Raw genomic sequence first — 26,867 nt, 5'->3', positions numbered from 1 at the left:
ATGGGAAAAAGGGATGTTCATGGCACCGAAACACCTCCTAATCCATCCTCTGTGCTCTCAGCATGCTGTGATGGGAACAAACCCAGGGACAGAAATGGGGCAAATCCTGCACCCTGCAGGTTGTGGGGTGAGGGAGAATACGAGGGACAGACTCTGCTGGGGCAGGAAGGACACAGCAGGGGACAACTGGGGCTGTCCCCAACCCCTGAGGGGCTCCCAGCACCTGCCCTGTCCTGCCCCATCCCCTCTGGGGCTGCTCTGTGCAGGAACTCCGTGCCAGAGGAAGAGGGAAGGGGCTGGGGCAACCTGGGGCCTTACATAAGCTGGAGATTCTGTGGCTGCAGGGGAAGTGGTCTGTGCTTCATTAGGAACAAATTCAGAAAATCAGCAACATCTGGGGCCTGCTGGCTGGAGCACCGCCCCGGCAGGGGAGGGAAATCTCCTGCTGTCCTCCCAGATTAAAGGATTTTGCTGTTTGCTCACAGTTTTGTACATGTAAAATGAGCTGGCCCTGACCAGCAGCCTGCCCAAAGCCTCGTGTTCCATCTCTGCCCTGAGCCCTTCCAAAACCCTCACCCAAAGCCCCCAACACAAACCCCTGCCCGAAGCCCCAGCCCCCCTGCCCAGGCACCCACCCAAGGTCTGTGCTCGCTGCTCTGAGCCTGCAGGGATACCCCACCCTTGGGAAGTGTTTTTTGGGGTGTCTCAGGGGCAAGGTGGAGCTCAGGGCTCTGACAACCCTGCCCAGCACCCCACGCTCCCCCAGGCAGGCGGCTGCACTTGGCTGCGTAGTATTTATTCATTAAATCAGAAATGAAAACCTCATTAAATTAGTCCAGGACTCTGCTGGGTGCTCCCAGGCGGGGACACCCGGTGCTGGGGGGTGGCTGGGGTGGGGATCCAGCATTTCCTCATTTCACAGTGATGGGAGAAGGGGCAGCGACGCCGTCCTGCGGGCCGGGCCGGGCCGGGCAGCGCCCCTCAGACCTCCAGCTTCTTCTTCATCTCCATGCGGTAAATGATCTGGTAGCCATCATCCCAGGCGTAGATCTGCCTCTCGCGGGGGCTGTACTTGAGGCTGGCGTGGGAGCCGTAGCGCTTGGGGAAGTAGACCAGGGAGGCGTCCTCGGGGGCCAGGGTGCCGCTGACGTCGAAGACGCACTGGACGCGGGCGCGGCTGGGCAGGCGCGTGTTGTACACCACGTGCAGCGCCCCGCACACCACGAAGGCGCCCTCGGCGTTCTCCCGCGGGCACGGCGTGTCCCACATCTGCTCGATGTCCAGCGAGGCGGGGTCCAGCTTGGCCAGGCACATGTTCTTCTCGTCCTCCTTGGTGGCGTAGATGGCCCAGAGCCCCTCCTCGTCCGCCGACACCTCGATGTAGGTGGAGGGGGAGAGGCCGAAGACAGGGATCTGCTCCTCGGCCGGGAACACCGAGCTGTCCACCACTGTCTTGTTGGCCAGGTTGAACTTGATCACCTGGAAGGACAGGCCCTGCTGGCGGATGTAGTAGAGGTGCCCATCATAGACGAGGTGCCCGGTGCCCACCCAGGGGTAGGGCAGCTTGATGCGGGCGGCCTTGCGGGTGGCAGAGAAGAGCGTGAACTCCCGCATGCGGGGGAAGACGTAAACCGTGTCGTTGGCGGTGCCGTCGAACACGTAGATCTTCTCCGAGCTCCCCGCGGCGTCCTTGGTCCAGAGCCCCGAGGCGCTGCCGAAACGCTTCAGGATCTTCATGGCCCTGACACTGGCGATGGTGTCACTGCAATCTGTGAGAGAGGGGCGGCTGTGAGCCTGGCAACAGCCCGGCCCTGCAGCGGGGCTGCACTGCCCCGTGCTGGGTTCTCATCCTGTCCCACCCTGGTCATCAGGCAACTGCCTTGGAAATTCACTGAAGGGGTTTAATTGCATCCCTGGTGGCATTGAGAAGTCCCCTAGCGCACCCATGCCACGGGCAGGGGAGCCACCCTCACCCCAGCCCTGCCCCAGAGGCTTTGGGGACGCACAGGGCTCCAGCCTGGGGCTTGGCTGCAGCTCCCAAACCAGGGGGATGCAGGAGCTTGTGCCAGAGACATCTGAGATGGGACACAACGCCCCAGCTCATGGCTGGGGGACACCTGGACTGAGATGGGCTAGGAAGGGTTGGAGTAACCCTCAGACAGGACCATCCCCCCAGGGAGCCACGGCAGTGCCTCGCCTGTGAGCTTGGTGTACTTCTCGTTCTTCCTCTGCTTGGCTGTGGCCACCTGCTTGTCCATCAGCGTCTCATCCACCTCCACGCAGGGTGGGGCGGGGTTCTGTGTCTCCAGGTAGTCCACCTCCCGCTCCAGCCGCTCCACGCGCACGGCCGCGCTCTCGGCCTCCGCCCGCATCGCCTCCCGCTCCTTCTCGGCCGCCTCCAGCATCCCCAGCACCTGGTTCTTGAAGTCCCGCAGCTCCGTGGAGTAGCGGCTGCTCTGGTCATGCCACTGTGAGATCCTCTCCTGGGGTGGCCAAGGGGACACTGAGGTCTCCAAACCTCACAGCCCACCACTGGCAGCTGTCCCAGCCTGCCCAGGCTGGGGGAGACCCCAGAGCCACACGTGGCTCGTGGCTCTGGGTCCCATCCCACCCTGTTCCCATTCCTGTGGTGCTCCCAAACTCACGATGCTCCCGTGCTGCTTCCACAATGTTCCCAGACCTGTGATGCCCATTCCTGCAATGCTCCCATGATGTTCCCAGACCCACAATGCCCCCATTCCCGTGCTGTCCCCAGACCCGCAAGGCCCTGCTCTCCTGTGACACTCCCAGGATACCCCCATGATCTTCCTGAACTCACAGTGTACCCCAGTCTCCCACACTGCTCCTAGATCCTTGATGTCCTCATTGCTGTGATGACCCTGTGAAGTTCCCAAACCCACAATGCCCCTGCTTTCCCATGATGTTCTCATTCCTGTGATGTCCCCATGCTTCTCCCAGACCTGCAATGCCCCTGCTTTCCCATGATGTTCCCAGACCCGTGATGTTCCCATTCCTGTGATGTCCCTGTGGTTCTGACGTTCCCATTCCTGTGATGTTCCCATTCCTGTGATGTCCCTGTGGTTCTGACGTTCCCATTCCTGTGATGTTGCCATTCCTGTGATGCTCCCATGGTTCTCCCAGACCGACAGTGCCCCTGCTCCTGTCCCCCGGTGCTCCCACACACATCTTGCTCCGGTGTATCCTCCTGCTGGGCTGTGCAGGACCCTGGCAGGGGCTGCCAGAGCACCCCACACCCTGCTCCGTTCCTCCATCCCCATCCCAGCTCCTCCTCACAGGACACCCCACACCCTGCTCCATCCCCATCCCAGTTCCTCCTTATGGGACACCCCATATCCTGCTCCGTCCCCATCCCAGCTCCTCCTCACAGAGCACCTCACACCCTGCTCTGTACCCATCCCATCTCCTCACAGGACACCCCACACCCTGCTCAATCCCCATCCCAGCTCCTCCTCACAGCACACCCCACACCCTGCTCCGTCCCCATCCCAGCTCCTCCTTATGGGACACCCCACATCCTGCTCCGTTCCTCCATCCCCATCCCAGCTCCTCCTCACAGAGCACCCCACACCCTGCTCCATCCCCATCCCAGTTCCTCTTTACGGGACACCCCACACCCTGCTCCGTCCCCATCCCAGCTCCTTTTCACAGAGCACCCCACACCCTGCTCCATCCCCATCCCAGTTCCTCCTTACGGGACACCCCACACCCTGCTCAATCCCCATCCCGGTTCCTCCTTATGGGACACCCCACACCCTGCTCCGTTCCTCCATCCCCATCCCAGCTCCTCCTCACCCAGCCCCACTCCCGGCCCCATGGGGAAGGTTTGGGAGCCCCGTGACGGGGCGATTCGGGGTGCGGGGCGGCTGTGGGGCCCCGCTCGGGGCTGTACCTCCAGGAGGGTGATGCGGCGCTCCACGTACTCCATGAACTGCTGCTGCTGGGCGCGCAGGGCCGGGGCGAGCAGCGGCAGCAGCAGCAGGCAGCACCAGGGCCCCATGGCCGGCAGCAGAGCAGCCTCCAGCTCAGTGCTCAGGAATGCTCCGGCCTCCCCAGCCTTATTGCATCCAGATGTGCACGGCGAGGGGAGGCTGCTCCTTCCCCGCAGACCAGCCCCGGGCGCTTTAACCCCTTCGTGCCCCACCCAGCGCGCTGCCCCCGAGCCGCGGGGATGGGGAGGGAGATGGGGACGGGCTGCTGGCAGGAGTTTGGGGTGCAGGGAGCGCCGCAGGAGCCCCGAGCGAGAGGACCCATCCTCATGAGACGTAGTGTGGGGACAGTGGGGGGACAGCCCTGGCTTATGTCCGTAGAGGTGGCCAAAGCCAGCGGCCAACCTGAGCCTCGGCCATGTGCAGGTCTGCGGACAGGGATGTCCCTGGGACAGGGACAGTGCCAACAGAGCGGGTTTGTCCCCTGGACAGGGACAGTGCCAGCAGAGCGGGTTCATCCCCTGGACAGGGACAGTGCCAGCACAGCGGGTTTGTGTCCTGGACAGGGACAGGGACAGCCCAGCGGGTTTGTCCCCTGGGCAGGGACAGGGACAGTGCCAACACAGTGGGTTTGTCCCCTGGACAGGGACAGTTCCAGCACAGCGGGTTCATCCCCTGGACAGGGACAAGGACAGTGCCAACACAGTGGGTTTGTCCCCTGGGCAGAGACAGGGACAGTGCCAGCACAGCAGGTTTATCCCCTGGGCAGGGACAGGGACAGCCCAGTGGGTTTGTCCCCTGGGACAGGGACAGGGACAGTTCCAGCACAGCGGGTTCATCCCCTGGACAGGGACAGTTCCACCCCAGCAAGTTTGTCCCCTGGGCAAGGACAGGGACAGTGCCAGCGCAGGGCAGCCAGCAGGAGGGACAGGGATGCCACCCCGGGCCGTGTTTCGGGTACAAAGGAGGGTATTTACGGCCGCAGGGATCGGGCAGCCAGGACCAGATGTCGCCAGGCAGGCACTCCACGGTGCCCGGCAGCCCCGGGATCCTGCGGGCACCCTCGGCACAGGTGAACACCACCCTGGATCCCACCGGGAAGCTGCTGGAGCTGCTGCAGGGCCTGGAGTGGGTCATGGCAGGAGGGGGCCCACAGTCACCTGCGGCAGGAAAACATCTCCTCAGGTGAGGAACCTCTTCTCCAGCCCCTTCCCTGCCCCAGGAGCGTGGCTGGGATGGCCCAGCCAGGAAAGGCACCAGCCAGGGCTGGATCTGTGACAGCACTGACCCCAGGCTCGGGGGTGGCATCCCCAGGTGTCCCTGGTCCTTCCCACACCCCGTCCTCACCGCGAGCCTCAGGAATGCTGAGGAGCCCCAGCACGGCCAGGAGCAGCACGGGGGGCCAACGTTCCCCCCCATCCTGGTGCTCCAACTTCATTGCAGCGGTGCTGTGCCCCTCCAGGGCTGGGAGGGGATGCACTGCAGGCTCCTCCAAGCCTCTGGAGCTGTGGAAACCGTCCCGGGACACCCACGGAGCTGAGATCTCCGTCAGGAACATGGGGAGCAGCCAGGGTAGGGACAACTGTCACTCACAGGCTTGGGGAGAGCCTCCTGGTCTTCCTGCCCCAAGCTCCTTATTTGTGTTGCTTTGTTCTTATTTTGTGCTGAGGCTGGCAGTGAGGACCGATCAACGATTATTCTTAGCATTTGCCCACCAAAAATTGGGGTGTGGAAATGACATCAGTTCAGATATATGGCATGGCCAGGAACCTGTTTGAACCCAGGGTGAGGTGAGGCAGCCTTTACAAGACACTTAATGTGAGCTGCCCTTACCCAGACAAACAGAAATCAGGAGCTGGATGAACAGAAATCCGGTTTAACACTTTTTGCCACCACTGTTTGCAGCAGGGTGCAAATGTACCCAGGCCTCAGCTGGACTGGCAGTAGAATCAACTTCAGAGCCAACTCTGGACTCATCTCAGCTTTTCTGGACTTCACTCCCTTTTTCCTCAACTTACCACAGTTAAGCCAGTGATTTTAAAAAGCTAAATTTAATCTATTTTTATTCTTACTAATATGAAACATGAAACAACTTATTAGTAAAAGAGCAAATCAAGCTTGTAGGTTAGAGCAAAACCCGCTCCCTGCTCTGGCATCCAGCACAGCAAAAGCAGCCTCCCATGCACTGGTGATTATTTTTCTGGCTATAGGCATGCAAAAAAAAACCCTCATAAAATCACACAGAACCTTCTCAGAGATGCTGTGACTGCACAAACTGTGAGTTCACCAAAGGAAAGTTGAGCTATTACAGGGACCCAGTTCTGTTTTAGTTTTCTAGCTCCATCTCTAGTTTGTTAATCTCCAGGAGCAATTTCTGTATTTCCAGGAGACTTTTCACTTCTTCTATAGGCACACCACATTCAAAGGTCGATTTAATGTAATGAACCTCTTGACACACATCAGCATCACCTTCTTTCATCTGTTAAACAGGAAAACAAAACCCAGAAAAGCCTGTAAGGATGGACTGCAGCACAGGCAGAGCCACCCACTGCTCAGCTGCGAGGGGGCCCTGTCCCAGCAGGGGCAGCATCCTCCTCAGAACCAGAAATGAAAAGCTTTTGAGAAGTTTAAGCAGTTTTCATGTTAGAAATCAGGCAGCACCCACCCAGGGACTCAGCCAGGCTCAGCAACCTGAGGCACTGAGCACCTGGGAAGGTTGAACCATGGCAGGGTGGAACTGGATGGTTTTTAGGGCTCCCCACAGCCCAAACCATTCTGAATTTTTGTGGTACTCACACACTTGGGCAGTGGTGTCCAGCTGCCATCAGGCAAGCACGTGGCTGTCCAAGAATTTTCCATTTCCATCGCTTCATTGTCTGGAAGCTGGTAGCCAGGAAGGCACTCCAGGGTGACAGTCTCGTTGGCCTGGTACCACCCTCTGCCACCCAAAGGGCTTTTCAGCCTCCCAAAGGGCACTCGTGGCTGTGGACACAGGACTGAAAGGAAAGCCCAGGGCTCAGCCAGAGGTCAGAAAGGAGTTTGGGATGGCTGAGCCAGTGCAGAGGAGCTTAAAATTGTGGAGCTGTGAAATCAAAAATACTTCTCTTCAAGAAGAGGGTGAGGGTCAGAGCAGCCCCTGCGAGGTGCTGTGAGTTCCTTATGGATTTGCTGTTTCTGGCAGTGTCTGCCCACAGTGGGGGTGGACATTTGGCAATGAGGGGAGGAAAAGTCAGTGAACTCCTGACCTCTCTTAGACCTCCTTTACACACAGCTATCAATAAAAACTATTACCTGAAAAACACCAGCTTTGGGAAGGTTGTTTCTTCTGCAAAGAGGGGAAGGACTCAGGAACCCCAGGGACAGATAGAGCCAGGCAATGCTGCACCCCAAGCCCTCTGCTCTGCCCCGGGGGCCATGAGCTGAGCAGGGAGATTTTGGAACCACCCCTCATCCATTTGCAGTAGAAGGGCAAAGTTTATTCACCTCATACCACAGCTTGTTAGTGAATCCCTACATCCTCCTGCTACAGGGGTTTGGGACAATGAACTGAAAGGAAAATGCACATTAAAAATCAAGGAATGGGAGGTGGAGGAGAAAATGCTCACTCACCTGGCTGGCAGGTGGGCAGGGGTGGGTGCCAGGTGCCATCAGCCAGGCACTGGCTCTGGGCAGCGCCATGCAGCCTGAAGCCTTGGTCACAGGAGAAGTGCAGGAGCAGCCCGTAGGGAAAGGTGAAGGTCTGTGGGGTCATCCTTCCCCTCTCCACCACGGGCCTGGGGCACCGAACCACTGCAGGACAGAGCAGAGCTGGCACTGGGTCTGGGGGCAGCAGAACCCGGGCAGGGCTGCTCCTCCCCACCCCTGACAACCTCAGCCAGGAGAACCAGGGTCCTCCCATGGTGGAATCACCATCTCTGGATGTGTTTAAAAAAAGACTGGACGTGGCACTTGGTGCTGTAGTCTAGTTGAGGTGTTAGGGCATAGGTTGGACTTGATGATCTTAGAGGTCTCTTCCAACCTCATTATTCTGGGATTCTGTCACTCCCAGATGGATCATCCCCCCTCGTGTGGAGGAAGCAGCATCTGCAGGCAGCTCTGCTGGCTTTAACCCCTCTGTTCTGAGTGCTGGCACTGCCCCCAGGGCCGGCTCAGCCTGACCCCATTGTCTGACCCCATGTCTGACCCCATTGTCTGACCCCATGTCTGACCCCATGTCTGACCCCAAACACTCACCCCTGCACTCCGGGGCAGGCCCGCTCCAGGTCATGTTCTCCCCATCCTCGGAGGTGCAGTGCAGGGACTCGTCCCCGATGAGGGACAGCCCCTCTGCACAGCTGTACTTCACTTCAGAGCCGTAAGGGAACTTTGTAAGCCCCATGCCAGAGTGCTGCCCGTTGGTGATTTTGGGAGGGGGGCCACAGACTGTGTGAGAGTAAAGGGAAAAGTCAGGTTTTCCTAATTCCATTAGGGAGGCAGCAGGCAGGGAGGTAACAGGAGAGGTTCTCCCTGTTCATGCCAAGTGTTGCTCTCCTCACACTCCTCTGCCTCTGGCCAGCTTTGGCCGTGGCTGTACCAGTGCTCCCAGACTGACCCAGCTGATGAACCCACTCTCAGCACAGCCCCAGCACTGCAGCGCCTGCCCCCTCCCCTTCAGCCCCTTCCCCTTCCTTACCCCCTCCTCTTTTCCACGAGGAATGATCCTGCTCCTAAGCAAGGCCAGGGAATGGTGAATATCATAAACCCCTTGAAGAATCCTTGCAGAAGTGGCTGCATGTCCCAGTAACCAACACATTCCACCAGTCTCAGTTTTGGCAGAAGATGGAAATCCCTTCACTGCTGTGGCTTGAGCACTTTCTCCTCACACCTCACACGGTTTTTCCCTGCTGTCTCCCCACGGATGGAATTCCCAGCCCTGCTGCTGCTGTCCCCACTCACCCCTGTCACAGTAGGGCACGGGGGGTCTCCACATCCCATCAGAGGAGCACTGGACCCTGTCGCTGCCCCGGAGCATGTAGCCGTGCTCACACTGGAACTCCACCTGCTGCCCAAAGGTGTACTCGGCTCTCCTGGGGCTGGCCTCTGTCCCGTGGAGGATGACCGGGCTGGAGCACTGCACCTCTGCGGGACAGCAGCAGCAGAGAGGAGAGGTTTGCACGGGGGGATTCCCAGCAGCGCTGCTGTCCTGACCCAGCCCAGCTGCCAGGCAGCGCTGCCAGACACCTCCAAGCAGAGCTGGCAGGCTCAGGGATGCCAATTACAGCATAACAACCGCTCCTTTTGGAAGGCAGAAGGATGCGAGAGCCCTGTGCCCAGCTGGAAATCGCGCTGGGGGGATGGCTCGTCACCGGCTGCATCCCTAATCCTTGCTGGAATAACCAGGGGGAGCTGCAGCTTTTCCTATCCAGGCACGCCGCCTTCTGAGCGGCGGAATTATTGCCGGGAGAGCCGGAGCTGGTGCAGGGAGCCCCGCCGGGGACGGGCTGCGGAGCGGCGCCGCTCCATCGCTGCCCTGCAGGGATGCACTCACTCTGGCACAGCCTCGGCACCGGGGACCACGTGAAGTTCTGGAGGCAGGTGGTGGTTGGGGACACTCCGGGGATCAGGGAGAAGCCGGCTCTGCAGGAGTAGGACAGCGTGCTCCCAACCAGGAACTCGCGCCGGTGCTGGAAGTCGGCGAACTCCACAGAGGGAGGGTGGCGACACTGCCCTGGGGACAGCAGGGACAGGACAGAGCCTCAGGACTGCCCTGGGGACAGCAGAGACAGCACAGACCAGGGGACAACCTCAGCACTGCCCTGGGGACAGCAGAGACAGCACAGAGCAGGGGACAACCTCAGCACTGCCCTGGGGACAGCAGGGACACAGATCAGGGACAGCACAGAGCCTCAGCACTTCCCTGGGGACAGACCAGGGACAGCACAGAGCAGGGAAAGCACAGAGCCTCAGCACTGCCCTGGGGACAGCAGGGGACACAGATCAGGGACAGCACAGAGCCTCAGCACTGGGAGCTTTGCCTTGGTGGAAAGCCCCCAAAAATAAGCAAAGGACAGCAGCACCCCTCAGCACCCCTGAGCTTGGCTGTGGGATGAAGAGAAAGGGGAAAACAGTGGGGAAAATTCACCAGAGAATGTGAGCTGAGTGAGAATCTTCATTCTTGTGCGCTTTGGTACCTCGTGGGTGTCCCCTGCGGGAAGGGACAGCCCTGCCACCCTCCCCTGGTGATCCCAGAGGGAATGCAGCAACGCTCCTGGTGATGCCCGCCCTCCAACCGCCCTCCAAGTGCTTTTGGGGAAAAGGGAGCAGACAATTTCAGCTGGCAGAGGCCCGGAGGGGGTGTGGGCTCACCTGGGACGCAGGAGGGCACCCGTGGGTACCACCGGCCGCTGGGCGTGCAGCGCGCCGTGCTGGCGGTGGGCACGAAGCCGGGGTCGCACTGCAGCGTGGCGGTGCTGCCGTGGGTGAAGTTCTCTGCAGAGCTCAGCTGCCCGTTTGCAATGGAAGGGATGGGACACTGAGCCTCTGTGGATCACCAAAAAACAACAATAAAAAAAGGGGATTTTCAGGGGTGTTCTTGCACAATGCCACCGCTGTAACCAAGGGGCACGGCAGCTCTGTCTGGGGGTGAGAGGAGACGTCACCGCTGAGGCAGGAGCAGAAGTGAAGGCGACACAAACTCCAAAACTCTCTTCAGCAGCCTAATAACAAGTTTATTAGAAACACATTCCTTTTTATACACTGCTCTGATAAAGGTGGACCTGATTGGTCATTTAATCAACGCACCATCACCAATGGATAATTAAGAAGTCACTAAAGCCAGGGACCTCATAAATCGGGAAAGCTGGACAGGACAGAACGCACATCCAACCAATATGAGTAATGCAACATTTTCCCATTTATTAGTGAGAATGGCAGTTTTTATACACTTCTATATAGTTTACAGTTTACAAAGGCACTCTGATTGGCAAGCCAACATCATTTACCTTTGCCTTAAGGGGTCAGGCCTTTCACACTGCAGCTCTACTCTAATTTACACTCGTATAGCTCATTACTTTGTAATTACCTTAACATAATTTCTAACTGCGCCACAACTGAATTCTCACTGCACCAAAGGCTCCTAGGCCCCACCAAGGCCGCTCATCAGGCCTAGTCTGAGGGGCAGCTCAATTCTCCAGACATAAATCATGCCCCCTCTCTCTCAGAAATTCTGGAACAAGACACTCTCTGGTAAACATCTTCTGAGAAAACTGTTCAAAACTCCAGCTGCAAGATTGTTTTAATTCTTCCTCTCAGCCTTCTCAAAGTTCCCCAGAACAACTCCTGGGAAAGTTTGTCAGAGACAAAGCTGTGTAATGGCTGCAGCGACTGAGGCAGAGGTTTGGGGGTTGATAAACATCCTGAGCAGCCATCAGTAGGACCCCAAACGTGTAGGATTCCCTTCCTGCACAGTCAAACACCTTCCCTTGGAGCTCTTGCAGGGCACAGGTGACTCAGCTCAGGTGGGTGACTCCAGGTGCAGCAGCCCCCTCCAGCCTGACAAAAAAAGGAGCCTCTACAACAACTGCATGACCTCTGTCACATCACTGATGTCCCAACAAAAACGGCTCTTTCTGTGTCTCCCATGGGAAGTATCTGGGGGCTTATCACAAATAACAGAGAAAACAAAACTCCAGCAGCTCTAACTGTGGTTTCTTCATGCCTGGCAGTGCTGCCAGGTCACCAAGACAGAATTAAAAACATGTCAGAATATCCTGATCCACTTCCAGGTGTTGCAGCATCCCACACCTGCACCGTGCCAGGGCAGTGCCACCCATGCTGCCTTTGGTGCCATTCCCACGGAAAATATCTTGTTTGTGCCTCCTCCACATTAATTATTGGCACCTCATTAGCAATATTTGGCTTTGGGAAATGGGCTGAGAAGCATCAGGAAGTAAAAGCAATAAATATTAAGAGTAAAAGCAGTGTGCACAGGCAGTGCTGGTGCAGGGCTGTGCACCCTGGAGAAGTTTTCTGGAAAGGTTTGGGTTTAACCGAACCCCCAACTTCCAGACAGAAACTGCTGCTTATTCTCCTTCCCAGAGACATTCAGAGCTCAGCAGATTTGCACTTCTCCAGTTCTGAGGTCAGCCTGGGGGATGCCTGGCCATGTCCCAGCTGCCTTGGGCAGCTCTGGAGGCTGCCCAGGGCTGAGACATTGCAGGATCAGCCAGAGAATCAGGGAAGGGACATTATGGAAGGGACATAAAAGCTGGAATGGAAGGGACATAAAAGCTGGAATGGAAAGGTCATTAAACCCCATCCTGGGCTGGGACACCTTCCATGATCCTAGGTTGCTCCAAACCCAATCCAGCCTGGCTTTGGACACTTCCAGGGATCCAGGGGCAGCCACAGCTGCTCTGGGCACCCTGTGCCAGCACCTCCCCACCCTCCCAGGGAACAATTCCTTCCTCACACACAATCTTACCCTGCCTTTATTCACCCTAAACCCATTCCCCTTTCCCTGTCAGGCCATTCCTGGTGAAAAGCCCCTCTCCAGCCTTCCTGGAGCCCCTTCAGGCACTGCAAGGCTCTATCAGCTCTTCCCCAAGCCCCTGTGAGAGGAAAGCAGAGCCCCAGAAGCCAAGAGCCCGAGCAGGGAGGGGAGGACACTCACCCTGAGTCCCCGTGGGCTGCAGGACCAGAACCATCAGTGCCAGGAGCTGGCCTGGCCCGAGGAGCCCGGGCATGGTGTGGGATGGGAGCTGCCCTGGGAAGGAGAGATCCGAGATCCTCTGCCCCGAGAGCCCAGCAGGGAAGGGGAAGCAGCAGTGGGAAGTTGGGGACAGGCCAAACACGCCACTGACACCACCCCCAGCCCTGGGATGTGCAAGGCAGGGGAGGCTGCTCTGGGCACAGAGGGAATTGCCAAAGCCCACCCTAGGTCAGGGGTGGCTCTGTGTGGTGGAAAATCTTCTCCTCCAACCCGAGCTCCCAAAGAAAGGCTCAGCAGCCTCTGTTGTCTGGTCTCAAGGCAGTTTATTGCAAGTTATCTAAAAGATTTTCTTCTTTAGCTGCTGTGGTTTGCTCACAGCTCAGGCAGAGGCACACACACACCCTGACATCCTCTCTGACCCCAACTGCTTCTTCTCCCCACCCAGGGCTGCTGCTGTCTTTGATATGGGACATTACGTGTGACATGGTTACAGTTTTCCCCAATGCCTATTACCTATATTAAATGGTGATTTTCTATCTTTTATATGGTACACTACATGTTACATGTTTACAGTTTTCCCCAATGCCTATTACCTATATTAAATGGTGCTTTTCTACTCTAAACCAACCTGTGAGTGCCAACATCACCAAGAACATGGAGGTGAGGAAGGAGAAAGAGGGAGGACAGGGCAGGCCCAGATCCCAAATCCATCTTAAACCCTCTGACCCCCCTGTACAAAACCAAAACCCCCTGTACAGCACTCAAAAATTCTTCCCTTTACTTTGTGACTACTTCTACTCTAATATCTAAACTTTTGTGCCTCCTTGTTCTTCCTGCAAGGTTGGTAAATCATTCCATGGCTCAAACCCAAAATCACAGCTGTTTCCAGCTGTGCCAGGGTCTCAAATGCTTCTGACCTGGGCCTGGAACATCCAAAAATGTCTGAGGGACATTTTGAGTTCCGACAGGGAATGAAGGTGTTTTACAGCTGAAACTTCTCTGCAGCAGCCTGGCCTCGTGTCTGAAGCAGGTTTACACCCAGGGCAGGTGGGGTGGGGAAAACACCCCCCACATCCCTGCACTCATGGAACAGCACCTAACTGAGCTGTTTGTTTACATACACTATAAATAAACCTATTTATTATATACACTTTTATATTATCTGTACACCATTTGTATTACAAAAATACTTCTCTTTACCAGAGATAGGACAAATTATTAAAACCCAGACAGAGCTGTCAGTATTTCAGGTTTATTTTAATTTCTGGTCCCACCACAAGACAAGTGGCCCTCACAGTGCTTCCCCTTCACTGGATGTTGCAGAAAAAAAGTTTCCAAACCATTCATTTGTTTCTGTACACTATTATTTGTCCTTGGGGCACACACAGAGTGTGGCACTTCCATCCTGCTTGGGAAGAATACCTGGCATTTTTGCTTTGCTAGGAAAGAGGCTTGGAGGTTTTCTTGGTCATGAGAAAAGTAATTAGGCAGTGAAGAGGTTGTTCCCACTAATGAGTGCAGCGTGGGTGAACTGGGCAGCACTGGGATGGACTGGAGAGGTGCAGCAGCTGTCACCAAGTTCATGCCTGTTTCTACCACCAAAATTCACTTTCCACTCATTTCCTTCCTAACTGTGCACTGCCAGTGTAGCAAACAGATCTAAATGTGAAGCTTTAAAAGGTGTAAAGTGATGTACAAACTGAACCTGGTGAGCTCTAAAACCTGACCCACGAGTCATTGGCTCACAAGTCACTGACTCCTCACACGACCAAATCTGTGGTCGATGGTTAAATTTTGTCCTGGCTACCTCAGCATTAGCACAAACTACAGAGTCATAAAAATCCTCAGTCACTGTCATGATCCAACACACAGAGGATGGTTCCTGCAATCCCAGTGTCACCAGTCAGCTGTAGGTGGTGATTTTTAGCTCCTTTTCAAGTTTCTGGATCTCCAGGAAGAGCTTCTGGACTTCCAGGTGGGTTTTCAGATCTGACAGAGGAATTCCGCACTGGAAAGCTGCTTTGTTTCGAAGAACCCTCTCACACACATCACTCTTCCTCTTTAAAAGAACCAAAACAAAGGCAGAGTGAGACTTCAGTGTAGGGAGACAAAGCCACCACCCTTGTGAAGCTGGACCTTTATTCCAGGCTATAAATGGGGAAAGAAAGAGAAAAAACGGGGCAGCTGGTGGTACTTACACACGTGGGGGGTGGTGACCAGGTGCCATCAGCTGAGCAGGTGGTTTTGGAAGGTGCCCCAAAGCGCCCATCACGTTTGCAGTAGAAAGGCACCGTGGCATTCACCTCGTACCACATCTGGTTGAAGTGAACCAGAACATCATCCTGCCTCGGGAGCCTGGGGCACTGAACTGAGGGGAAAACACACACAAAACATCCCATAATGGAAGGAGATGCAGGAGAAAACACCCTGCAAACTCCCCCTGGGGCTCAGCAGAGCAGCCCCTGGGCCGTGCGGGGCAGGGCTGGCACTCACCTGGCTGGCAGGTGGGCAGGGGTGGGTGCCAGGTGCCATCAGCCAGGCACTGGCTCTGGGCAGCGCCATGCAGCCTGAAGCCTTGGTCACAGGAGAAGTGCAGGAGCAGCCCGTAGGGAAAGGTGAAGGTCTGTGGGGTCATCCTTCCCCTCTCCACCACGGGCCTGGGGCACCGAACCACTGCGGGACAGAGCAGAGCTGGCACTGGGTCTGGGGGCAGCAGAACCCGGGCAGGGCTGCTCCTCCCCACCCCTGACAACCCCAGCCAGGAGAACCAGGGTCCTCCCATGGTGGAATCACCATCTCTGGATGTGTTTAAAAAAAGACTGGACATGGCACTTGGTGCTGTAGTCTAGTTGAGGTGTTAGGGCATAGGTTGGACTTGATGATCTTAGAGGTCTCTTCAACCTCATTATTCTGGGATTCTGTCACTCCCAGATGGATCATCCCCTGTCAGAATCTGAGGTGTTGATGATTCTGAGATTGTAAAAGTCTCTGTCTGTCAGCCCCGCTGCCAAAGCAGAAGCCATCATTAGTCTGTGCTGGTTTCCAGGTTGTTTATTCTGTTGATCTCTCACATGTTCTGCTGCCCTGCCCAGCTCTGTCCTGCAGGGCAGCGTGTGGGGCTCTGCCCTCAGTGGGATGTTACAAACATTAAATACCAGAAACTCCCTGGGCTGGATTTACAAGAACGTGCCAATATCTGTCACCTATGTTGGACAGTGTGTCCCCAGCCTGAACCAACAGAAAAATGCCAACACCACAGTGAAACATGAAGGGCATGAAGAAGGAGAAAAAGGACAAGGCACACCCAATTTCCTCCATCTTGTGCCCTTTGGACCCCTCATCTAGAATCCTAAAATTTTACTTTTGCACCCGTGCCATGCTTAATTATTACTGATATCAAACACTCAGAGCTGGTAATTCATGCTGTAAGATTGAAAACTCTTTTCCATGGCCAGAGATCACAGCCAGTGTCTCTGGGGGCTCTGTCCAGGGGCTTCCTGACCCCTGCCAGGGTCCCAGACCTGCCAGGGCAACCAGAGGAAAACCCTGGGTTCCCAAAATCCCCCCTTGTGTGGAGGAAGCAGCATCTGCAGGCAGCTCTGCTGGCTTTAACCCCTCTGTTCTGAGTGCTGGCACTGCCCCCAGGGCCGGCTCAGCCTGACCCCATTGTCTGACCCCATGTCTGACCCCATTGTCTGACCCCATGTCTGACCCCAAACACTCACCCCTGCACTCCGGGGCAGGCCCGCTCCAGGTCATGTTCTCCCCATCCTCGGAGGTGCAGTGCAGGGACTCGTCCCCGATGAGGGACAGCCCCTCTGCACAGCTGTAGGTCACCTTGGTGCCATAAGGGAACCCTGTGGCACCTCTGCCAGAGTGCTGCCCAAAGGGGATCTGGGGAGGGGGCCCACAGACTGTGGAATAAAGGGAATTGAGAAAGAAAGACACGTGCAGTTAGCATCTTCAGGTGAGAATCAAAAGCACTTCTGTGAAATCAGAACAAAGCTCATTTCATGGCTGGTGTGAGGCAAATTCACAAGAAGCTGCTGCCTGGATTCTGGCCTCTCACAGCAGCTCAGGCCTCCAGAAATACCAGGATATTTCCAGTGGTGGCCTCCCCACTCCTGAAAGTGTCCAAGAGACACTGGATGTGGCACTGGGGAACACGGTGGGATTCAGTCAAAGCCTGGACCTGGTGATGCTGGAGGTATTTCCCAACCTTTATGATTCTAGTTCCAGCTCTGGGGAGGGGACACCTGGCTCAGCTCAGGAGCAGATGCTGCAGGCAGATCACCCAGTGGTGGCAGGAGATGTCTTGTCCCCTGTGTGTCACACGTACCTTTGTCACAGAAGGGCATCACGGGCTCCCAGCTCAGATCAGCCCCACAGGTGATGGTCTCTAAGCCCCTGAGGGCAAAGCCTTCCTCACAGGCCAGCCTCACCCGGGTCCCCACTGTGTAGTCACTCCTGCTTTTATAAACCTCTTTTCCATGAAGGATGCTTGGCTTTGGGCAATGTGGTTCTAGAAATAATGGGAAATAAAGGACGTTGTGTGTTTCCAAAAAGAACTCCAGTCATGTTTTCCATGGAGAAGAGCTACCAACAAATCTGCACCGTGGCAGAAAAGTGACCATGCCCCAGGTGCAGGTCTCAGGCTGCCTCTGTAACCCTGAGGGGTCAGCACAGGGAACTGTCCATGCTCTAATGCTGCCTGCCCTGGGAGGTGCAGCAGCTTTGTCCCTCCTGGCAAGGTTTTCCTGAGTTTTTGTGGATATTGCTGTGGTGGTGGGTCAGGAGTTGGAGCAGTGTCAGTTATTTACTCGTTTTCTCCTGACAGGGGAAATGCCTTGGGAACATCCTCTGCTCCCCTGCCTCATGTCAGCAAAGCAGCCCCAAACACAAACCACATCCCCTTCCAGCTGGGTAAATGTCTCCCAGGGTTCCTCAGGAACCTCTCAGCCTCCAGAAGCTTCCAACACCCCCTTGCACCCCTCCAGACACCAGCTCAGCCCTGCCAAAACATCTGGACCTTTTGCTGCCACATTAACCCAGGAGAAGTAGATCTGGGGCCACCTGGAGTGGGGGAAAGTTCTCCATGGCTTCTGCCACTGTTGCCTTGATTTTTAGAAGTGTTTTATAGTTTTTTTGAAAGTGTTAAAGTTGTCATAAAACTTCTTTAGCTTTCTAATAATGCTTACATATTTGAGAGTTAAGAGTTCTTACACAATTTCATGTATAAATAGAATAGTTTACCTATTTCTCTGTGGGTGGAGAGAAATGATTGATTGATCCTTGAACCAGTGTGGTTGGAGAAGTGGTAATTCCATCCTCCAATCCACAGTCACTTTTGCAATTTTATATACTAGATGTTTGAATAAAACTCTCTTTTTTTTTCTATTTTGAACTTTAGAAACACACAAAAAACAAAAAACAAAAAACAAAACAAAAACAAACAAACAAACACAAAACCCAAAGCAAAACAAAACAAAAACAACCAAAAAAACCAAAAAGCCCAAAAACCCCCAAACAAAACCCAAAAAACTATAAAAGAAAACAACACTTTTAAAAATCAGAACACCAAGCCATGATCATGCCTCCACTCTGTCCCACCTGGGATGCACTCTGGCACTGCTGGATCCCATCCACCATCGTTGCCACAGCGGAGGGTGATGCTGCTGCTGCCGTGGCCTTTGAAAGCAAATCCTTCACTGCACTCCACCTCCAGCCTGTCCCCACTCTCATAAACCTCCTTCACTTGCCATGGGTGCAAGGGCTTCCCATTTGGGAAGTCTGGATCTGGGCAAGGAATTCCTGGAAAATGCCAAACATCAGCGAGGGTGAAACCACAGCAAAGCCAAGCGGGTGACAGGAAATTTGTTGTGAAGACAAGGATGGATGTTTTGTAGGACACAGACACGTCGTGACATGGAATCTGCCCCAGAAGCTTTCCTGGGGGGTGGAATGTTTGTGGTGCACCCTCAAGACCACAATGGATGTTTCCCAGAGGTTCAAGGGGTTGGAAAGCAGAGCTGGCAAAGAAAGCAAAGCAAACTCTGCAGCTGGGGAATAAATCAAAGGAATTCCAGGGTCAGCAAAGACCAAGCTGGGCCGTGGAGCATCCCCCTGTGTCGGAACTCAAAATGTCTCTCAGACATTTTTGGAGGTTCCAGGCCTTGGTCAGAAGCATTTTAGACCCTGCAGACAGCTGGAAACAGCTGTGATTTTGGGTTTGAGGCATGGAATGAGTTACCAACTTTGGAGGTGGAACAAGCAGTCACAAAGGGTAAATAGTATAGGAAAAGTAGTTACAAAACAGAGGGGAAATTTTTTTAGTATTGTACAGGGGGGTTTTAACACTTGTACAGGGGGTTTTTTACTTTGTACATGGGGGTCAGAAGTTCTAAGATGGAGGAAAGTGGGCTGATCCTGTTCTTCCTCCTTCTTCTTCCTTGCCTCCATGTTCTTGGTGATGCTGGCACTCACAGATTGGTTTAGAGTAGAAAAGCACTTTGTAATATAGATAGTAGGTATTGGGGGAAAACTATAAACACGTAACATGTAATATATCATATAAAAGATAGCAGCAGACCTGGGTGGGGGAGAGAGAAGAAGACAGCAGACAGAGAGGATGTCAGGGTGTGTGTGTGCCTCTGCCCGGGCCACTGACCAAGCAGCCACAGCCAGTGAAGAAAATCTTTTAGATAACTTGGAATAAACTGCCTTGAGACAGAACAGCAAGAGCCTGCACAGTTTTTCTTTGGAATCACGGGTTGGAGGAGAAATTTCACCACCATATGGGACCCCAGAGCAAGCCCGGGGTTCTCACACCCCTGTCCCCCAGGCTGTCCCCAGCCCACTCTGGCAGTCACAAGCGAGCCCCAGGCACTCACTTTCACACGGAGTTGGGGTTTCACTCCACACAAAATCCTGCAGGCAGCTGATGTTCCAGGTGGTTTCCCCCGCTCTGAACTGGTGGCCCTGCTGGCACTCGTAGGTGACCACGGTGTCCACAGGGAACAGATTGCCAGCCAGCCTGGTTTTCATGGCATTCCTCACATCTGGGGGGTCATCGCAGCTGCCTGGGGGTGAGACAGCACTTTAGGGACAGTGCTGCATCACAGGGACTGGCATGGAGGGAATTTGGGTTAAAACCACGGGCTCACAGTGTTCATTCTGAGATGCGTTGAATCATCCAGGTTCGGAAGGGTAAAGAGGGAACACACAAGAGACAAATGAAGGTATACAAATATTTTTTTTTCCCCTGGAGAGAGACTTTCACAAGGGCCTGGGGTGACAGGACAAGGGGGAAGGATTTTAAGGTGAAAGAGATTGAGTTTAGGTCACATATTGGGAAGAAATTCTTCCTTATGAGGGTGATGCCCAGAGAAGCTGCCCCAAGCCTAGAAGTGTCCAAGAAGAAGCTGAACAGCTCTTGGAGCAACCTGGGCCAGTGAAAGGTGTCCCTGGCCATGGCAGGAGGTGGGTGGGATGGGCTTTAAGGTCTCTCCTACCCCAAACCATGCCAGGACTATGATTTTGGACTGCACGGTGACTTTCACCGTTACAACAAGCTGTCATTTCCAACCAAGCTGATACTCCCTGAGCATGGGGGGTGTTGGAGAGGATAGATAAATATAATTATTCATAAATAATACAGCCAGGATGAGAACAGTCCTCTCTGCTAGCCGGACAATGCCCATGCCTACGGACGGGTCCAGGGGTCAAGTGGACTGTTCCATCCCACCCCCCAAAATGTACGGCTCACCCCACACCTGTATCCCTCCCCTAAAACATCAAGTGCCTGTAACCCCATTGGCCTGAGCCTTGTTCCAGCCCACCTTGAAGCCCCCTGCAAAGGGGTCTCCGAGGGGCCACACTCTTGGAACTTCCCCTCCCCTTGGAACTCCCCCTCTCCTGGAGCATCCTCTTGTCTCTCCCCTTCCCCACCCTCTCAAGCCTCACCATGTGCTGCATCTGGCAGCTCGAGGCAGGACCTTCCTCCATCCCCAATAAACCTTGTACCCCAAGAGCAGCCTGCAGAGATCTCATCTCCATTCATCAACACCATCCTGGAGCAGACAGCGATCCCCACAGGGGACCTTCCTCCATCCCCAATAAACCTTGTACCCCAAGAGCAGCCTGCAGAGATCTCATCTCCATTCATCAACACCATCCAGGAGCAGACACGATCCCTATGGGGGGTCCCGGGGCTGCTGTCCTGCACACTCACTGCGCTGGCAGAGGGGCAGGGGGGGCTCCCAGTGGCCGCTGTCCCTGCAGCTGGAGGCGCTGCTGCCGCTGAGGCTGTGGCGGAAGTCACAGTCGAACACCACCGTGTCCCCAAAGCTGTACTCGGGCCGGTACCCGCTCAGCAGATTCCCATTCTCCACTCTTGGCTGCTTGCAGGTCACCACTGTGCCAGGGGAAGCACACAGGGGAGCAGCAGTTAGGCTCCAGAGGGGAGGGGAGGGTTTTGGAAAAGCCCCCCTCGCCTTTTGCCTCCTGGAACAGCAGCAGGGTGACGTGGTGGTTTTGTAGCTCTTGCAGCAGGGGTTTTAAGGCAAAGCATAAAGAGAAGCCAGGGGAGCAGGTTTGGGAATTCTTTGCAGGTGCTCGATTTCACAGCAAGGGAGAGGGATCACCTGCCCTGTGAGCACAGGAAAATCCCACTCCCACGTCCCTGCTGACACCGTGACCGTGAGGGGATACCCCAATTCCTGTCACAGCTGCCACACTCAGCGGGTGCCATCTGCAAGAGGTGATTCCATTCCAGCAGGATGAAGAGGAGAGGGGGTTCCAAGGGAGGAAACAGCAGAGCAGGAGCAGGCAGCTGCAGGGGCTGCTGCTGGGATGTGGGAGAAGCTCACCTTTGCATTCTGGAGCTGGGCTGCTCCACACACCATTCAAGTTGTCCAAGCTTGTGCAGAAAATGGAAGCCTCTCCCACCAGGGAGAAAGGTCTCTCTCCTCTCCTGGACCTGTGGCACTGATAGGTGACAGAGTCTCCATACTCAAAATGCTCCTTGTCCATCCCACTGTGCTGCCCATTTGCTATTTCTGGAGGGGGTGCACAGGGAATTGCTGTGGAAGATCATCATGGGAATGAGGAGAAGAGAAAAAAAATTAATTCATTTTAAAGCAAAGATATGGCCAGAAAAAGGTGGAAACAGGAGGTAGCAGAAGGGTCAGAAATCAAAGGCAGCTCTTGAGGAGCTGCACCAGCCCCGAGTTCTGGTTGGCACTGAGAGGGTTTAGAATATCCCAGGCTCAAATGCAGCTGCATCACTCCCAGAGAGTGAATGAATATTTCTGCAGAAGAGAAACACAGATTAAAAATGTCTTTCTAGGCTCCACCATGCACTGAGATGCCAAAATCCTCAGCAGAGCAACACAACAGGCTCTTTATCCAGCCCCAGCCACATCCCAGATAATTAAATAGATAATTAAGGAACTCTGCTTACCCTGACAGATGGGAACATCACTGCTCCATGTAAGAACCTCATTTCTGAGCACACATTCAATCTCAGAGCGTCCAATCAGTCTGTACCTGTGTGAGACAGGGGAGAGGGAATTGCTCCACAGACTCAGTCCTGATGTGTTACCCACACCACCACCAGCAAGGTTTGGGCTCCTTTATCAGAATTCCAGCAGACCAGAAATTGGTCATCAGTGTCACTTTCTCAAGGACATGCTGACTTTTGATAAAAACATCTTTTTAATTTAAAAAATGAGATGTTTCTCATGAAATGCATATACTTTATCAACTAGTTACAGCTCTGAGCTCAGTATTCACATCTTTCCTTCAAAAGGGTGCTGAAACATTGGGAATGGCTTGAAAAGAGCCAGGAGGGTGAACCTGAGCTTGGGAAGAACTGCCTCAAAGCAGATTAAGACACTCACAGTCAGTCTTAAAGCTCCCAAAGGAAAGCTTAGAAGGTATTTCAGTCAGGGTCTGCAATTACCTACATGGAGGAGGCTCTGGCAGCAAAGGGGGAAAAAAACTTTGGAAAAGTGGCTGGAGAGGAAGAAGCCCTGTGGCCCAGGTGCTGCTGGCTTACCCGGTGTTGCAGGTGAAGTTCACTTTGGAACCAAAAGTGAACGCTCCAGGCAAGAGCAGTCTGCCATTGGCCGGCTCCCCGGGGTAGCTGCACGCCTTGGCTGGGGACAACAGGGCTCCAGTCAGCTCCCAGCTCAGCTTCTTGGCACGAGAGCCAAAGAGTCCCCCAGCTCTGAGCCAGGGGATGGAGCAGAGACCTCCAGATGTCCCCTCCAACCCAAGGTGATTCACGGTGCTGGCCAGACCTGCCCAGTGAGCTGCTGCCTCTGGGGTCTGCAGTTGATGTCCCCCCCTCACACAGCCCCCTGAATATCCTAGGCTAGCTCAAAGGTCCTAGGCTGTGAGGGAAGGAATATCAGGAGATGGCAAAGATTTCCAAAAGAGGCTCTTACCCCAGATATGTTGGTTCAGTTCTCTTTATTCTGTGATGTCCATGGGGAGAACGGGGCAAAAGAGGACGAACAGGAAATGTCAGGGGTCTGTACAGACTTTGGGCAGGGAGGGCTCCTTGGCTCTCCACCAACTCCGTTGGGGCAGGAAGGAGGGTCCAGGGTTCTCTGATCAGAGTCACGGGGTCCCGGGGAAGGGGGAACAGAGTGCCCATGAGCACAATATAACAACCATCCCCAGGCCTCACTTTGGACTCTGCTCCACCAGAAAGAGCTGACTGCACCAGCAACCAAAACCAAAAAGCCACAGAACGCCTTGGGTTGGGAGGAACCCTAGAGACCAAGGGCAGGGACACCCAAAACACACTCACGTATGCAGATTTCACTGGATCCATGCCACACCCCGTTCACTCCACAGACGAGGACATTGGAGGTGCGAGGGTTTCTCCCAAAGCCCGGCCGGCACACGAACGCCATCCTGTAGCCAGAGGGGAAGAGCTGGTGGCCCTCCAGCCGCTCCTTGGGCTCAGCCGACGGCGACCGCGGCGGAGCCGCGCACTGACCTGGGGACACCGAGCCCGTGTCACAGCCACACAGCCTGGCACTGGCTCCTCACAACGCCAAAATGGGTTTTATATGTGTGATGGCAGAGTAACTCTGTCATAGAGTTTTTGTTTCTGCTGTTTGTGGGTCTCAGATTCAGTCAAAGAAAGAAACTGAGAGTTTCTAGCCAGGCAGAAGCCTGGGAAAGAGTTGGAGGCGAATGTAAATAATTCTTTATCTCTCTTGTTGTTCACATTGTTTATAGTTAAGTTCTATCACTGTGCATCAAGCACTGTACACCAATGCCGTAAATTGTTTTCAGAACCAATAGATTTAGTCCTCACAAAGCTCTGTATAAAAGAGTGGTGTATTTTGAATAAACCAGAGTTTTACTCCCAGGTGCCTTCTGATCAGAGTCTCTTCATTCCTGTCCTGCCTCGACAGCGACAGTTGTTAATTAAGCTGAGGCATGAAACGTAGAGGAAAAAATCAAAACCCCACAATTCCTATGAAGATTTGTAGGGCTGGTATGTTTATTGTAGTGCTGGACGCATGTGAGGGGTCTTTCCCTTCAAGAGACATGTATGCCCCTGAGAACTCCAGATCCTTTTTTATTATTCTTACTAATTTACATATTTATGGCATTTCACAATAGGTTCATGTATATTCATTCTGCTGATTTCACATTACACTTACAGCAAGTTACACTTGTACTCAGTTTTTGTCAGAAAGCACAGAAAGAACTCCTGAGTCACTCTGCGCTGTTTTAAGGTCCAGGAGTCTTTCTTATCTCTTATCTCTTTAGCTTGGAAATTTGCATTCTTTCTCCTCAGCTGGGGCAGTTTTACAGTGCTGCAGTTACCAGACTAAACAGGATATTTTACTTATGTTAGCAAGTTCAAAGCTGCACGTTTCACCTAAATCCAAATAGATTTCTACCCTGTTAAATTTTTTCTCTGTCTCAGGTATAAGCTTAGTTCTTACACTTCACTGCATAGCAGCAGATATACTACGGTATAATTCACTACAAGTAGCTGGTATCAGTATGTTTGTGTTAAAATGCCTGCTGGGATGGGATAACATCCACTGAACACAGGATGAGGACACCTGCACAGATCTGCCGACCATCAGCACTCGCTGTCTGAAGGCAGAGTGGACCAAAGCCCAAAAACTGGTGGGGATAAGAATGGACTAAAATCACAACCAAAAAATACACACGCTCTGAAAAGGTGGATCCAAGGAGGAGCCAGGCTAAACAATCCTTGGGACATGTGAAGTAGTTTGGGGAAAAGTTTACTATGCATGAGGGTCTATGAATATGCAGCAGGCTGATGTAATTAAAAGGTATTTAAGGGGTGTCCCCGAAGATAACAGGGTGCTCTTGGCTGAGTGCCAACCCTAACAACCTTTGCTCTGTGGTCCTCGTCTCCCATTGTCTTTTATTAAACTTTTGATATTTTCACAGCAGAGTGAACGTGTTTTTCACAGCCCATCAGAAACAAGCTGCCAGCAAAGGCAGGGGGGTTCAGGCCTGATTCACCCCAGAGCTCCAGGGGAGGACCCCTCAGTGCCCCAAAGACCCCTCAAAGCAGCAGCCCGTGGCTGGCAGGGCTCTGGCCCCTCCAGTCCCACTCCTCACCCCTCACCCAGCAGATTCAAAGGCTGGACACAAAGTCCAGATGAAGCATTTCTTCTCCCCACTTAGTATAAATTATTGCACTTTTCCAGCTAAAATACTTTTGTACCTGCTTCCTACAGACAGGAAAAAAAAAAAAAGGGTAAAGTAAGACAGATTCTGATCACAAAGATTTACAGAGCCCTTGAAATGCACAGGCAGTGAGGAAAACAGAAGGAATCCAAGTCTTGTAAAGCTCAGGAGAAGGTTTTCCTCCAGGGGCTCTTAGTTCATCCTGGTGGACTCGTTCACTTACTGTGGACAGCCACAACGAGAGCAGCAGTGAGGAGTGACCCAAGGACAGCTGCACAACTCCTCGGCCTCCCCAGCTCCAAAGCTGACATGTTTATTCCTGCCTGGAGGTCCCACAGATGTCACCACATTCCCTTCCTGGGCCAGTACCTGTGATGACAGCAAAGGGGTATTTGGGGGTATTTATACTCAGCTATATTCACAGGTCTGATTTCTCCACCCCTGAGCAGTTCCTACAGTCATAGGAGAGGACCAGAAGGAGCAGGAGCTGAATTTCTGTTCTGGAAATTTACAATTAAACCACTTTATTTGTAGAAATAAATCTCTTGGAAGCAAATTCCTAGTCAGAAGAAATCCTGCTGGGGTCACCAGAAGAGCTCACCAACAATTAATCACCCTCAGGCAGAGAGAGAAGTATCTAAGCAAAAAGTTCCATCAGTCTGTGCAAATACTCCCTGAGTAAAGGGAATATTTCAAGCTGTACAGCTCACAGGTCAATCAAACCAAACTGCTTTACAAAATGGAATTTAAATGCAATTTGCACTCACCTGGCACCCCTAGGGAGCTGGAAGAGCCCTCCCTGTGCTACCCAGGGTCATTCAGGAGCCTGAACCCTCCCAAAGCTCCAGAATCTCCCAGTGCCTGCTCGCCTCCTGGAAATGAGGGTCCCCTCCCTGCCCACTGCCCTGAACCCAACACCTCCCACGCCTGTGCCACTCCTCTGCCTTTCTTTCCACCCTTGTCACACATCCTGGATTCCTCTGATTTAATTTCCTGACCTGGGCGCCTGCTGGAGCTGCACAGGAGCTCCAGCCCAGCTCCCAGGAGCAGCACCTGCAGCTGCCAGGCTGGGAATTGTCCTACCTGGAGCTGTGGAGGTGGCAGATGGAGAGTCCTGGCGTGTTCAGCACTTGCAGGATGGAGCAGGGACTGCTCTCCTGCAGTCCAGGCAAAGGAGGAGTTTTATAGCACCCACATGCTCAGGTCTGGCCCCAACAAGAGAAGCTTCAATTCTGCAGAAACCAGAGCTGGCAAAGGAGGAGTTTTATAGCACCCACATGGTCAGATCTGGCCCCAAGAAGAGAAAATTCAATTCTGCAGAAACCAGAGCTGGCCCGTTGACCCATAAATCATTAACTCCTCCCGAGCAAGGAGGAAGTTTATTCCACCCCCTGAGCAAAACACTACAAAGCTGAATGCAACCCAAGCAGATGTTGAAATTTGTTTGGTTTTTATGTGTGGAGGTGCCAAGTCTTTGAAATAATCCTTGCTGAGCTGCTCCATTGGGAGCTCGGGCACACTGAGGGGTGTCCTCA

The 26,867-nt window shown here is 53.9% G+C and overlaps 3 protein-coding genes across 5 annotated transcripts; all 3 read right to left on the bottom strand.

The window, feature by feature from the left end:
- Window positions 1-780: 780 nt before the first annotated feature.
- OLFML3 (olfactomedin like 3) lies at window positions 781-4,052 on the bottom strand. The gene is made up of 3 exons (XM_021535330.3): window positions 3,911-4,052; window positions 2,198-2,483; window positions 781-1,769 (listed from the first exon to the last, which is right to left on the bottom strand). Exons 1-3 carry the CDS (start codon window positions 4,016-4,018, stop codon window positions 982-984), a joined length of 1,182 nt encoding a protein of 393 aa, XP_021391005.2. The 5' UTR covers window positions 4,019-4,052; the 3' UTR covers window positions 781-981.
- Window positions 4,053-5,979: 1,927 nt separating this feature from the next.
- LOC116184502 (membrane cofactor protein-like) lies at window positions 5,980-12,768 on the bottom strand. The gene is made up of 8 exons (XM_085561389.1): window positions 12,598-12,768; window positions 10,293-10,466; window positions 9,475-9,654; window positions 8,883-9,065; window positions 8,181-8,369; window positions 7,557-7,736; window positions 6,744-6,943; window positions 5,980-6,426 (listed from the first exon to the last, which is right to left on the bottom strand). Exons 1-8 carry the CDS (start codon window positions 12,668-12,670, stop codon window positions 6,274-6,276), a joined length of 1,332 nt encoding a protein of 443 aa, XP_085417515.1. The 5' UTR covers window positions 12,671-12,768; the 3' UTR covers window positions 5,980-6,273.
- A 1,104-nt stretch (window positions 12,769-13,872) lies between these two features.
- Window positions 13,873-26,648, bottom strand: LOC110473053 (complement component receptor 1-like protein). Of its 3 annotated transcripts, none has more exons than XM_021535302.3 (14): window positions 26,416-26,648; window positions 25,556-25,701; window positions 23,453-23,644; window positions 22,694-22,793; window positions 22,097-22,182; window positions 21,504-21,716; window positions 20,867-21,049; window positions 19,527-19,715; window positions 18,247-18,447; window positions 16,976-17,158; window positions 16,362-16,550; window positions 15,130-15,309; window positions 14,835-15,004; window positions 13,873-14,695 (listed from the first exon to the last, which is right to left on the bottom strand). In XM_021535302.3, the coding sequence occupies exons 2-14, from the start codon at window positions 25,641-25,643 to the stop codon at window positions 14,540-14,542; spliced, it is 2,130 nt and encodes a 709-aa protein (XP_021390977.2). In that variant the 5' UTR covers window positions 25,644-25,701; window positions 26,416-26,648; the 3' UTR covers window positions 13,873-14,539. The 3 variants fall into 3 exon arrangements, with proteins under 3 accessions (XP_021390977.2, XP_085417508.1, XP_085417509.1); XM_085561382.1 differs by lacking the exon at window positions 26,416-26,648 and adding an exon at window positions 26,100-26,239; XM_085561383.1 differs by lacking the exon at window positions 26,416-26,648 and having other exon boundaries at window positions 23,453-23,559; window positions 25,556-25,691.
- Window positions 26,649-26,867: the final 219 nt, after the last annotated feature.

This window comes from Lonchura striata, chromosome 26 (genome assembly GCF_050655825.1).
Source record: "Lonchura striata isolate lonStrDom1 chromosome 26, ASM5065582v1, whole genome shotgun sequence".
NCBI classification, from domain to species: domain Eukaryota; kingdom Metazoa; phylum Chordata; class Aves; order Passeriformes; family Estrildidae; genus Lonchura; species Lonchura striata.
This window is presented reverse-complemented; position numbering and strand designations above follow the sequence as displayed.